The sequence below is a fragment of the Bombina bombina genome, chromosome 4 (genome assembly GCF_027579735.1).
Source record: "Bombina bombina isolate aBomBom1 chromosome 4, aBomBom1.pri, whole genome shotgun sequence".
Taxonomy (NCBI): Eukaryota; Metazoa; Chordata; class Amphibia; order Anura; family Bombinatoridae; genus Bombina; species Bombina bombina.
In genome coordinates, this window is record NC_069502.1 from 387755873 (window position 1) to 387769848 (window position 13976).

Consider the following 13976-nt stretch of genomic DNA (forward strand, 5'->3'; position numbering starts at 1 on the left):
TCAACTTTTTGGTTGGAAACTCTAGCGCAACAAGTAACAAATCATGATTCTCATGATATTATTATTCTTCTCCAGCATGCTAATAATTTCATCTGTGATGCCATTTTTGATATTATTAGAGTTGATGTTAGATTTATGTCTCTGGCTATCTTAGCCAGAAGAGCTTTATGGCTTAAGACTTGGAATGCTGATATGGCTTCTAAATCAACTCTACTTTCCATTTCTTTCCAGGGAAACAAATTATTTGGTTCTCAGTTGGATTCTATTATTTCAACTGTTACTGGTGGGAAAGGAACTTTTTTACCACAGGATAAAAAGTCTAAAGGTAAAAACAGGGCTAACAATCATTTTCGTTCCTTTCGTTTCAACAAAGAACAAAAGCCTGATCCTTCGTCCTCAGGAGCAGTTTCAGTTTGGAAACCATCTCCAGTCTGGAATAAATCCAAGCCTGCTAGAAAGGCAAAGCCTGCTTCTAAGTTCACATGAAGGTACGGCCCTCATTCCAGTTCAGCTGGTAGGGGGCAGGTTACGTTTTTTCAAAGAAATTTGGATCAATTCTGTTCACAATCTTTGGATTCAGAACATTGTTTCAGAAGGGTACAGAATTGGTTTCAAGATGAGACCTCCTGCAAAGAGATTTTTTCTTTCCCATGTCCCAGTAAATCCAGTGAAAGCTCAAGCATTTCTGAATTGTGTTTCAGATCTAGAGTTGGCTGGAGTAATTATGCCAGTTCCAGTTCCGGAACAGGGGATGGGGTTTTATTCAAATCTCTTCATTGTACCAAAGAAGGAGAATTCCTTCAGACCAGTTCTGGATCTAAAATTATTGAATCGTTATGTAAGGATACCAACGTTCAAGATGGTAACTGTAAGGACTATATTGCCTTTTGTTCAGCAAGGGAATTATATGTCCACAATAGATTTACAGGATGCATATCTGCATATTCCAATTCATCCAGATCATTATCAGTTCCTGAGATTCTCTTTTCTAGACAAGCATTACCAATTTGTGGCTCTACCGTTTGGCCTTGCTACAGCTCCAAGAATTTTCACAAAGATTCTCGGTGCCCTTCTGTCTGTAATCAGAGAACAGGGTATTGTGGTATTTCCTTATTTGGACGATATCTTGGTACTTGCTCCGTCTTTACATTTAGCAGAGTCTCATACGAATCGACTTGTGTTGTTTCTTCAAGATCATGGTTGGAGGATCAATTTACCAAAAAGTTCTTTGATTCCTCAAACAAGGGTAACCTTTCTGGGTTTCCAGATAGATTCAGTGTCCATGACTTTGTCTTTAACAGACAAGAGACGTCTAAAATTGATTACAGCCTGTCGAAACCTTCAGTCTCAATCATTCCCTTCGGTAGCCTTATGCATGGAAATTCTAGGTCTTATGACTGCTGCATCGGACGCGATCCCCTTTGCTCGTTTTCACATGCGACCTCTTCAGCTCTGTATGCTGAACCAATGGTGCAGGGATTACATGAAGATATATCAATTAATATCTTTAAAACCGATTGTTCGGCACTCTCTAACGTGGTGGACAGATCACCATCGTTTAATTCAGGGGGCTTCTTTTGTTCTTCCGACCTGGACTGTAATTTCAACAGATGCAAGTCTCACAGGTTGGGGAGCTGTGTGGGGATCTCTGACGGCACAAGGAGTTTGGGAATCTCAGGAGGTGAGATTACCGATCAATATCTTGGAACTCCGTGCAGTTTTCAGAGCTCTTCAGTTTTGGCCTCTTCTGAAGAGAGAATCGTTCATTTGTTTTCAGACAGACAATGTCACAACTGTGGCATACATCAATCATCAAGGAGGGACTCACAGTCCTCTGGCTATGAAAGAAGTATCTCGAATTTTGGTTTGGGCGGAATCCAGCTCCTGTCTAATCTCTGCGGTTCATATCCCAGGTGTAGACAATTGGGAAGCGGATTATCTCAGTCGCCAAACGTTGCATCCGGGCGAATGGTCTCTTCACCCAGAGGTATTTCTTCAGATTGTTCAATTGTGGGGGCTTCCAGAGATAGATCTGATGGCCTCTCATCTAAACAAGAAACTTCCCAGGTATCTGTCCAGATCCCGGGATCCTCAGGCGGAGGCAGTGGATGCATTATCACTTCCTTGGAAGTATCATCCTGCCTATATCTTTCCGCCTCTAGTTCTTCTTCCAAGAGTAATCTCCAAGATTCTGAGGGAATGCTCGTTTGTTCTGCTAATAGCTCCGGCATGGCCTCACAGGTTTTGGTATGCGGATCTTGTCCGGATGGCATCTTGCCAGCCATGGACTCTTCCGTTAAGACCAGACCTTCTGTCACAAGGTCCTTTTTTCCATCCGGATCTGAAATCCTTAAATTTAAAGGTATGGAGATTGAACGCTTGATTCTTGGTCATAGAGGTTTCTCTGACTCCGTGATTAATACTATGTTACAGGCTCGTAAATCTGTATCTCGAGAGATATATTATAGAGTCTGGAAGACTTATATTTCTTGGTGTCTTTCTCATCATTTTTCTTGGCATTCTTTTAGAATACCGAGAATTTTACAGTTTCTTCAGGATGGTTTAGATAAGGGTTTGTCCGCAAGTTCTTTGAAAGGACAAATCTCCGCTCTTTCTGTTCTTTTTCACAGAAAGATTGCTATTCTTCCTGATATTCATTGTTTTGTACAAGCTTTGGTTCGTATAAAACCTGTCATTAAGTCAATTTCTCCTCCTTGGAGTTTGAATTTGGTTCTGGGAGCTCTTCAAGCTCCTCCGTTTGAACCTATGCATTCATTGGACATTAAATTACTTTCTTGGAAAGTTTTGTTCCTTTTGGCCATCTCTTCTGCTAGAAGAGTTTCTGAATTATCTGCTCTTTCGTGTGAGTCTCCTTTTCTGATTTTTCATCAGGATAAGGCGGTGTTGCGAACTTCTTTTGAATTTTTACCTAAAGTTGTGAATTCCAACAACATTAGTAGAGAAATTGTGGTTCCTTCATTATGTCCTAATCCTAAGAATTCTAAGGAGAAATCATTGCATTCTTTGGATGTTGTTAGAGCTTTGAAATATTATGTTGAAGCTACGAAATCTTTCCGTAAGACTTCTAGTCTATTTGTTATCTTTTCCGGTTCTAGGAAAGGCCAGAAAGCTTCTGCCATTTCTTTGGCATCTTGGTTGAAATCTTTAATTCATCTTGCCTATGTTGAGTCGGGTAAAATTCCGCCTCAAAGAATTACAGCTCATTCTACTAGGTCAGTATCTACTTCCTGGGCGTTTAGGAATGAAGCTTCGGTTGACCAGATCTGCAAAGCAGCAACTTGGTCCTCTTTGCATACTTTTACTAAATTCTACCATTTTGATGTATTTTCTTCTTCTGAAGCAGTTTTTGGTAGAAAAGTTCTTCAGGCAGCGGTTTCAGTTTGAATCTTCTGCTTATGTTTTTTGTTAAACTTTATTTTGGGTGTGGATTATTTTCAGCAGGAATTGGCTGTCTTTATTTTATCCCTCCCTCTCTAGTGACTCTTGTGTGGAAAGATCCACATCTTGGGTAGTCATTATCCCATACGTCACTAGCTCATGGACTCTTGTTAATTACATGAAAGAAAACATAATTTATGTAAGAACTTACCTGATAAATTCATTTCTTTCATATTAACAAGAGTCCATGAGGCCCACCCTTTTTTGTGGTGGTTATGATTTTTTTGTATAAAGCACAATTATTCCAATTCCTTATTTTATATGCTTCGCACTTTTTTTCTTATCACCCCACTTCTTGGCTATTCGTTAAACTGATTTGTGGGTGTGGTGAGGGGTGTATTTATAGGCATTTTAAGGTTTGGGAAACTTTGCCCCTCCTGGTAGGAATGTATATCCCATACGTCACTAGCTCATTGACTCTTGTTAATATGAAAGAAATGAATTTATCAGGTAAGTTCTTACATAAATTATGTTTTTCGTCAAACTTCTTCCCTGTTTGTCGTTTACTCTGGACAGAGAAGAGGTCAAAAGGCTTCGGCTACCTCTCTCTCTTTTTGGCTTCGTAGCATAATACGTTTAGCCTATGAGACTGCTGGACAGCAGCCTCCTGAAAGGATTACAGCTCATTCTACTAGAGCTGTGGCTTCCACCTGGGCCTTTAAAAATGAGGCCTCTGTTGAACAGATTTGCAAGGCTGCAACTTGGTCTTCAGTTCACACTTTTTCAAAAAATTTTTTGCTTCTTCGGAGGCTATTTTTGGGAGAAAGGTACTTCAGGCAGTGGTTCCTTCTGTTTAATGTTCCTGCCTTGTCCCTCCCTTCATCCGTGTACTTTAGCTTTGGTATTGGTATTCCATAAGTAATGGATGACCCGTGGACTGACTACACTTAACAAGAGAAAACATAATTTATGCTTACCTGATAAATTTATTTCTCTTGTAGTGTAGTCAGTCCACGGCCCGCCCTGTCTTTAAGGCAGATCTAAATTTTTATTAAACTCCAGTCACCACTGCACCCTATGGTTTCTCCTTTCTCGTCTGGTTTTGGTCGAATGACTGAATATGACATGTGAGGGGAGGAGCTATATAGTAGCTCTGCTTGGGTGATCCTCTTGCAGCTTCCTGTTAGGAAGAGATATATTCTATAAGTAATGGATGACCCGTGGACTGACTACACTACAAGAGAAATAAATTTATCAGGTAAGCATAAATTATGTTTTTTAGTCAGCAAAAATGCGATGCGATGCGGGCCAGCTGTATAGTCACAGCCCGGCCCGACCGCGCCATAAGACTTAAGTGCAGCTCGCTCCTGCTCTGTCTGACAGCAGGAGCGAGCTTCACTTAATGTTATGGCGCGGCCGGGCTGTGACTATACAGCTGGCCCGATGCGCTGACTAAAAAAAACAGACCCGCTCAGCAGAGAGCGGGTCTGTAAAAGCGGCATATTTTTTAAATATTAAAAGGGAAAAAAGGCTTTTATAACTATAGCACTAAAATAATGTTATATAACATTATTTTTTAGGTTTTGCTGTCCCTTTAAGTAAAGTTGTTATATATTGTTTGCATACATGCCTTGAGTCAGTAATTCAGTGCTCTTTTTTAGTGACTTTATTTGGTGGCTAAATATTTGTCAAGGTTGGTAGAGTCTGTGAAACATACAGGTTTTTTTTTTTTTTTTTTTTTTTGTTTTTTTTTGAGGTAGTAATTTATAAATTAGGATTCTACGTATTATGTTAGTCTCATGGAATGTTGATTATCACCTTTTATGTAGTATAATAGAAGTATCTATTAGGCTTTATTTGGGTACAAATAGTTTTTTTGTATATACAAACCAAATTCTTACCTGCTTTTTAGAAGTAATACGTGTATTAGAATTTCGCACATGTGATTGACGCTATTTACGCCATGCGTGACACATCATTTCATGTAAAAAAAAAAAAATTGGTGACATTTTCTCCCAATTTTGCCGTTATAAGCTCCGCCCGCAGCTCATTCTACAAGATCAGTTGCCACATCTTGGGCTTTCAAGAATGAAGCTTCAGTTGATCAAATCTGCAAAGCGGCCACTTGGTCTTCTTTGAATACCTTTACAAAATGTTGCTATTTTGACGTTTTTGCATTCTTCGGAAGCAGGTTTTGGTAGAAAGGTTCTTTATGCGGCTGTCTGTTTGACTCTAGTGCCTATGATTTAAGTTTTTTAAATTCTTAAAAAAACTTTAATTAATTTTTTTGGGATTTAATTTGCTTAGCGGAAATAGTTGTTTTTACTTTTTTATTATTATTATTGGTTATTTGTAGAGCGCCAACTGATTTCCTAGTGCTCCCTCTATAGTTACTCGTGGACTTCCACATCTTGGGTATTATATCCCATCAGTAACTAGCTTGTGGACTCTTGCCACCTATTTGAAAGAAAACATAATTTATATAAGAATTTACCTGATAAATTAATTTCTTTCATGGTGGCGAGAGTCCATGAGACCCACCCATTTTTGGGGGGTTATGATTTTTTTGTATAAAGAACATTATTTATCATGTTCCTCTTTTTTATGCTTTTACTCCTTATACACCTCTCTCACTTGGCTATACATTAAACTGAGGTATAAGTGAGGTGGGAGGTGTATTTATAGGCATTTGAGGTTTAGAAAACTTTGCCACCTCCTGGTAGGAATGTATATCCCATCACTAACTAATAACTCGTGGACTCTCGCCACAATGAAAGAAATGCATTTAGCAGGTAAGTTCTTACATAAGTTATGTTTTTATAACTATTTATATGAAATATTTCATATGTTTTCACAGGAGGAATCGATGTTGAGTAAATGTTTCAGTTGGATTTTATTTTTAAATCTATATATTCCTCTAGATCAGCAAAATGTGGATCCAAAAAGAACTAAATGAGCTGGACTTGATTATTTGTTAAAGGGCCATTATAGTGGAAAATATACATGCTCTAATTTGTTAGAGCATGCAGTTTTAAAGGGATAGAGTGGTTCAGTGTGAAATAGAAGCACTTTTGCAATATACTTCCATTAGCAAAAATGCTTCTAGCAAAGGTTAATTACTGTTTTTCTGCTGCATATGCACATATACTGTGAGGGCCTGTGTACTAGTATTTAAGCACAGAGAGCTGGCCATGATGTGTATTGTGCCTGTGAAGACTTCATTTGTGCCATACAAGCCACTGCTTGAAGGCGTAGTGTTTTAATACTGGTGCACAGGCACTCACAGGATATGTGCGTATGCCGCAAAAAACAGCAACCCACTAATAACTTTTACAAGGAGCATTTTTGCTAATGGAAGTATACTGCAAAAATTATTATATGTCACGTTGAAATGCGCCCGTGCATATTTCAATTTTGACCTTTCTATCCCTTTAGCACTAGCAACTCCTCTTGTGCCATCAGCTCTCCTTAAAAACATTTTCTTATTTTAAGCCTTTACAAGTGCTGCTTAGTGAAGTTCTGCACACTGGGAGCTGCCATCTTGTAGTTTGTAAACTCACAGCATGTGACAGAAGCAGTGCGCATTCACAGATCAGTGATATTGTCGTCTTCTTGACAAACCTTATTGTGCACTTCAGTTTAAAGTGTAGAATAGAAAGCAGGAGCCGTATGTTATGTAACTTAAATTGTGTACAAAAACTTGCAAACATGTAAAGCCTCTGCTTTCTGTTGTGCCTGCAAAACCAAAGTGCAAGGTACAGCTGTCAAAAAGTCAGTAACAAGAATGATCTGTGAAAGCACACTGCTTCAGCAATACACACGCTACAAGATGGCGGCACCTAGTATAAAGGAACCAGTTTACCAACTGGTTTCTGTAATGGGTTAAAATAAGATAATTGTTTTAAAGAGAGCTTCAGGTACATGAGGTGAATAGTACACATGCAACTGTAGATGAACACAGCAGTTTAATGTCCCTTTAACCCCTGCAAAGATGTTAAGCACATAGTTAAAGTACCTATTGGGTGCCACAGTGAACTACAAATGAACAGTGATCCAACAACCTCTGTGACTGTCACTGCGTATAGGCTTGCTGGCCATTTACTCTGCAGGGGAGGCGTTGCAGGTTTGCTAGTGCTAAAATGTCATTCTTTAATGAATAGGAATATGTCATTTTTCCACTATAATGGTCATTTTATGTTTTCAACATGCATTACTATGTACTCTTGTAATAATCAAACTTGTATCACATTTTCTTCCATCATGTTTTGACATTGTAAAGTTATTTACGCACAGATGGTCCACAAGAGAATAAAATGACTTACAAAGTTATCTTCCTTAGCTACAAACTGTCAGAGTGGAAGGCTTTAAAAACCTGAAAACTTGTACAGAAAGAAGTGATGAAAATGATAGCCTTGTGAACCTGTTGCATATCCCACCTCACTGTAGAAGTTGTGTTTTATGCTATTGTACACCTAATAATATTTATCATTCAATTTTAAATACCCGTTTCAGTGGTTTGTTTCTGAATTGTTTTTGGTAGATCTGAAATGCACAATAAAACAGTCAGCCAGAGGTTTGGTTTATTGCTGGAATCCTACTGCCGTGCATGTGGGATGTACCTTAAGCATTTGAGTAGGCAAGTGGAAGCTATGGAAAAACTGATTAACCTCACAGATATTCTGAAACAGGAAAAGAAAGATGAAACTCAGAAGGCAAGTCAAGAATTACAAGCTGATTTTTTTTAATATGTAGATATAAAAATGTGTACTTTGTTTTCAATGCATTTACAACTACTTATTTTATAATTTGCAATGACGCTATTACATACTGTTCTTTTGTTAAAACCGATTACTTTACACTTGCTACACTGGATAAATGTTTTTATTTTACTATTAAAGTGATTTGTAAACTTTTAACGAATTAAAGCCCAGTATGAAAAACTAATCTTAAAAACAGGGGCACTTTAATTCATTAAAAAGTTTACGAAGACACATTATGGAAAACAGAACGCCGATCCTCCGCCTGCATCTACTGCTTTCTTTAGCAGATCGATGACAAATCCGGCAGTGCCCCTGTTTTTAAGATAATTTTTTGATACTGGACTTAAATGTATTACAGTTTACAATCCCTTTAAAAGGACATAATACACAACATTTTTCTTTTGTAATTCAGACAGAATTTTAAACAACTTTCCAATTTACTCCTATTATTACTTATGCTTAATTATCTTGGTATTCTTTATTGAACGAGCAGCAATGCACTACTGGGAGCTAGCGGTACACTTTGGTAAGCCAGTGATAAGAGGTATATATGTGCAGGCTTCAATCAGCAGTTAGCTCCCAGCTTCTGAGCCTACCTAGGTATACTTGTCAGCAAATTATACCAAGAGAATGAAACAAATTAGATAATAGAAATACATTGGAAAAAGTATGTTCTATAAAAGAAAACAAATTGGGTATCATATCCCTTTTAACTAGGAATTTTTTATTTTATTTTTAAATAAAGTTTTATTGAGTTATTCTCAATAAACACATTACATTGGACCCAAGGTATACCAAACATACAACATGAAAAAAAATTACACTTAAGTGTACAAAATTCAACAAAGGTATTAGTTACATGGTATGCATAAAAAAGAAAGAAGAAAAGGATACATTCGGAAACAAATATGGGCCTCGAGTTTCATGTAAACAAAGTCTTGTACTGGAATGATAAGCAAGTAGCTGTAACCAAGGTTGTTAAAGTGAATGTTACATAAGTCTCTACAGGTAGGGTGTCACAAGAGCATGCTTCCATAGGCTACTATGGGAGCCTCATTCTGATGCTGTCAGACATGGTATCAGGACTTCCAGCACCACTGTGTCGGGTAAGTCGTGCAGCAATGGCATCAAATATAAATATATATGTATATGCTTATATACATATATTCTTTATGTATACATACACATATTAACACATACATATATATATGTATATAAGCATACACATATATTTCTTTTTTATGACACGATGAGTCCACGGATCAGTAGGAGGAGGCAAAGAGCACCACAGCAGAGCTGTTAAATAGCTCCTCCCCTCCCTCCCACTCCAGTCATTCTCTTTGCCTACTTTAGTGATGGGAAGAGGTAAAGTGAGGTGTTAGATTAGATTCTTCAATCAAGAGTTTATTATTTTTAAAGTAGTGCCAGAGAGTGCTACTTTGTCCTAGGGTATAGCCGTAGTCCATATCAGTCTCTTCAGTAGAGCTTTGGTGGCTTTAGAGCAATGGGAACTTGTGGGACATAATTCTCACTGTGCCTCCCATGGATGTTATGCTGCCCTGTTTGTGAAAGTCTGAGGAGAAAATGCTCAGTACTTTTTGTTTCCACAGGCCAATGTGAGGGAGAGGACCTCGCAAGCCGGGTGAGCTGCCTTACTGCCGGGCAGACTCCTAAGGTAAGTGCTAAGTTTTATTTTCTGGATATGTATACAGAAAAATTTGGCTATATATATATATATATATATATATATATATATATATATATATATATATATATATATATATATATATATATATATATATATATATATATATATATATTCATGGACGTTGGATAACTTTATCCCTAGGAGTGAGGATAAGTTATTGGGCAGTTTCTGCAATTTCAGAAGCAACATCTACTTCCTTCAGTACTGCTCCCAACGGCTTATATTACTAAAGTTAGCAGCCGACAGGGAGAGTTATCCTATTTCAGTATTAACGTGCTATACAGGATTGTCATAAGGGTGTTATAAATGATGTTGCATGTCCCTGCTTCCAACGGCTTATATTACTAAGATTAGAAGCCGACAGGGAGAGTTATCCTATTTCAGTATGAAAGTGTAATACAGGATTGTTACATGTCCCTGCTTAAAACGGCTTAACAGCCGACAGGGAGGTTTATTCTGCTTCAGCATGAAAGTATTATACAGGGTGTTACATGTTTCTACTCCCAACGACTTATATTAATAAAATTCACAGCCGACAGGGAGGTTTATTCTGCTTCAGCATAAAAGTATTATACACGGTATTACATGTCCCTGCTCCCAACGGCTTATATTAATAAAATTCACAGCCGACAGGGAGGTTTATTCTGCTTCAGCATAAATAGTATTATACATGGTATTACATGTCCTTGCTCCCAACGGCTTATATTAATAAAATTCACAGCCGACAGGGAGGTTTATTTTACTTCAGCTTGAAATGTGTTATATATGTCTCGCTCCCTACGGCTTATATTATCAAGATGGCAGCCGACAGGGAGATTTACTTGAAGGTGTTACACAGCATTTTGCCGTTCCCAACGTCTTGTATTACGTTGCAAGCTGACTGGGGGGTTTATTTTTAGTGAGTGTCCATGATGGGTGGTGGTTCTCCCGACGGCTCCATTTGTTTCAAGTATTAGCCGCATGGAGATTTAACTTGATACGCCCACGATGGGCGGAGCTAAGATACGCACCATTGTATTGAATCGGAACGCCAGATGCCTTCTCTGCTATGTTACAGCATACAGCAGAGAGGCTTTTCGCACTTAATGAAAGAGTGTTTTTCAGTGAACAGGATGCCTTCTCTGTTGCGTTAGGCATACAGCAGAGAAGCTTCGCAAGCATGCAGTATTTGGGAGGGTTTATAATAATCTGGATGCCTGTTATCTGTCAGTGCCCCATCCAGTGACAGGCAGACTCTTCTAGGCTTAGCTGAAGTCTGGGGATTCTGTATTATACGTTGAATAAAGCAGTACATTTATCATTTGATGACACAGTACCATACATTTTTGTTATTCACATGGTGATGATAAATGGTTCAAGAGGACATTCACCATATTATTTAATATTTCATTTAAAGTCACAGTAATCTTGTATGTATTTGATAAAAAGCGAATAAGGATGTTATATATACGTTATGTCTTGATACTAATGTGGAACATTCAATGATTTTTCTGTTCCCCATGTATTAAGAGAAATCCTTTTCAGAGCCAACATTGCCTCGGATGCTGCATGTAGCATTCTGGCAATGTGCTATATTTTACGCAGTCGTCTCCTCAAGTGTCTTTAAAGCTTATCCATGCTGCAGGGAGAGCGCAAGGGGAAAACTAAACATTCAGTGAGGTTTTCTGTCACAGTAGTTGCTATTTCAGAAGTACCCTCCCAGATGCCTTAGAAAGGGGATACTTCTGTAGCATCTGAGTGTGTAATTTCAGGTTTTCAGACCGTTTGGGAGGATTGGACGGTATGATTCCTCCCTCTGATCCTGAGGTAGTTTCTTCAGGTTAAGCTAGTTCACTTCCGACTATTACTTAAGGAGGTTTTCTCTTGCAAGGTGTATCCAGTCCACGGATTCATCCTTTACTTGTGGGATATTCTCCTTCCCTACAGGAAGTGGCAAAGAGAGCACACAGCAGAGCTGTCCATATAGCTCCCCCTCTAGCTCCACCCCCCAGTCATTCTCTTTGCCGGCTCTAAGCACTAGGGTCTCTCTACGGGAGGGTAAAGTGTATGTGGTGTTAGAATTGTAGTTTTTATTATCTTCAATCAAAAGTTTGTTATTTTAAATGGTACCGGTTTGTACTATTTACTCTCTAGCAGAAAAGTGATGAAGATTTCTGCTGAGAGGAAAATGATTTTAGCATGTTGTAACTAAAATCCACTGCTGTTCCCACACAGGACTGAGGAGTACCAGAAAACTTCAGTTGGGGGGAACAGTTTGCAGGGTGAACTGCAATAAGGTATGTTCAGTCATTTATTTCTAGACAAGACTGAGATAATGCTAGAAGAGACTGACAATATCCCCATGAGGGGAGGGTAAGCTATGTTCACAGACTTGGTAAGGAATTGAATGCTTACATAACAGGGCTAATTATGCTGGTTGACAATTATTCAGGGCAATCGATTGTTTAGCTAAGGAAAATATCGTTTGCAAGACACTTTGAAAGTCCTTTTGGGTTCTTTCTGGGTTTATTACCCACATGGCTATTTTTTATTCACTTAGGAGTGATTTCTTAGGCCTCACAGCTCCGGAATAGAGTGGGAGGAGCCTAATTTTGCGCCTCAGATGCGCAGTTAGAATTGCAGAGAAGTTCATGCTGCTTCACATAGAGGGTCCTGCTGCTGTTTGAGGGCCTTAAGGAAACTATATTCCCCCAAATCTGATCCCTAAGGGCAGGTAGGGCCACAAAAAAGGCTGTGGCAATGTGCTGTAGTAATTTTAACCGGGTGTTGGCTTTAGGCTGCTCCGGTTTGGGCATTAAGGGGTTAATCGTTTTGCAACTTGTGGTGCAATCTTATTAAGGCTTTAGGTACATACTGTACTAATCTATTATGAATGCTTCTGCTAGACTCATCCACCTAAGCCGACGATCTACATCAGCTGCTCCGCTCTGCCAGTCTCTACACTGGCTCCCCATACACTCCAGAATACAATTTAAAGTATTAGCCCTAACCTACAAAGCACTCAACAGTCCAACTCCCAACTATATCTCCTCTCTCATCATGAAATACTCCCCATCCCGTCCTCTTCGATCAACCTCTGACCTATGTCTCTACACTCCTGTTATCTCTACATCCCACTCCTGCCTCCAAGACTTCGCACGTGCTGCTCCTGTCCTCTGGAACTCTCTACCCCGCTCCATCAGACTGTCTCCAACCTTGTATAGCTTCAGAAGATATTTGAAAACCCACCTATTCAGAAAGGCTTACCATCTCTCCTCCATCCCGCATCCGAACCAAGCTAATACATGTACATAAACTGCCTGACTCACTGCTGCAAATACAACCAATGTAACAAGCTACCCACACCTTATGTCTCTGCACCCTAAACCTACACCTTATGTCTCTGCACCCTAAACCTATAGACTGTGAGCTCTCCGGAGCAGGGCCCTCTTCCTCCTGTGCTAGATTTGTTTAGTCTTGTTATGTTTTGTATTGTATCACAAATCTTTGTCATTGTATACCCCTATCATTGTACCCAGCGCTACGGAATTTGGCGGCGCTATACAAATAAATAATAATAATAATAATACTGTGAAAATTTCAAAAGGATTGCTGCATTTTTCACTGTTTTGTAAAATTGTGTGCTCTTTTTATCTCTTAAAGGCACAGTAACGTTTTTTCAAATTGTGTTTTTTATTTGATTAAAGTGATTTCCAAGCCTGCTTGTGTATACTACTAGTCTGTTAAACATGTCTGACACTAAGGAAAATCCTTGTTCAATGTGTTTAGAAGCCATGGTGGAACCCCCTCTCAGAATGTGTCCCACTTGTACTGATATGTCTATACACTTTAAAGATCATATTGTTGCACTTAAGAATGTGGCCCAAGATGATTCTCAGACTGAAGGTAACGAGGGTAGCCCGTCTGCCTCTCCCCAAGTGTCACAACCAGTTACGGCTGCGCAAGCGACGCCTAGTACCTCTAGTGCGTCTAACCCTTTTACATTACAAGACTTAGCGGCAGTCATGGATAATTCTCTTACAGCCTTCTTATCTAAACTGCCTGTGTTACCTGCAAAGCGTGATAGCTCCGTTTTAAGAACAGATTATGAGCATTCTGACGCTTTGGTA

General features: G+C 39.0%; 1 protein-coding gene across 1 annotated transcript in view; it reads left to right on the forward strand.

Moving 5' to 3' along the window:
- The window catches only part of PIK3CA (phosphatidylinositol-4,5-bisphosphate 3-kinase catalytic subunit alpha), a 369462-nt gene that overhangs the window by 291836 nt on the left and 63650 nt on the right, over window positions 1-13976 (forward strand). The window contains exon 18 of the mRNA XM_053710159.1: window positions 7940-8111. Within this exon, the coding sequence (XP_053566134.1) occupies window positions 7940-8111 (172 nt within the window). The remainder of the gene's footprint in view (window positions 1-7939; window positions 8112-13976) is intronic.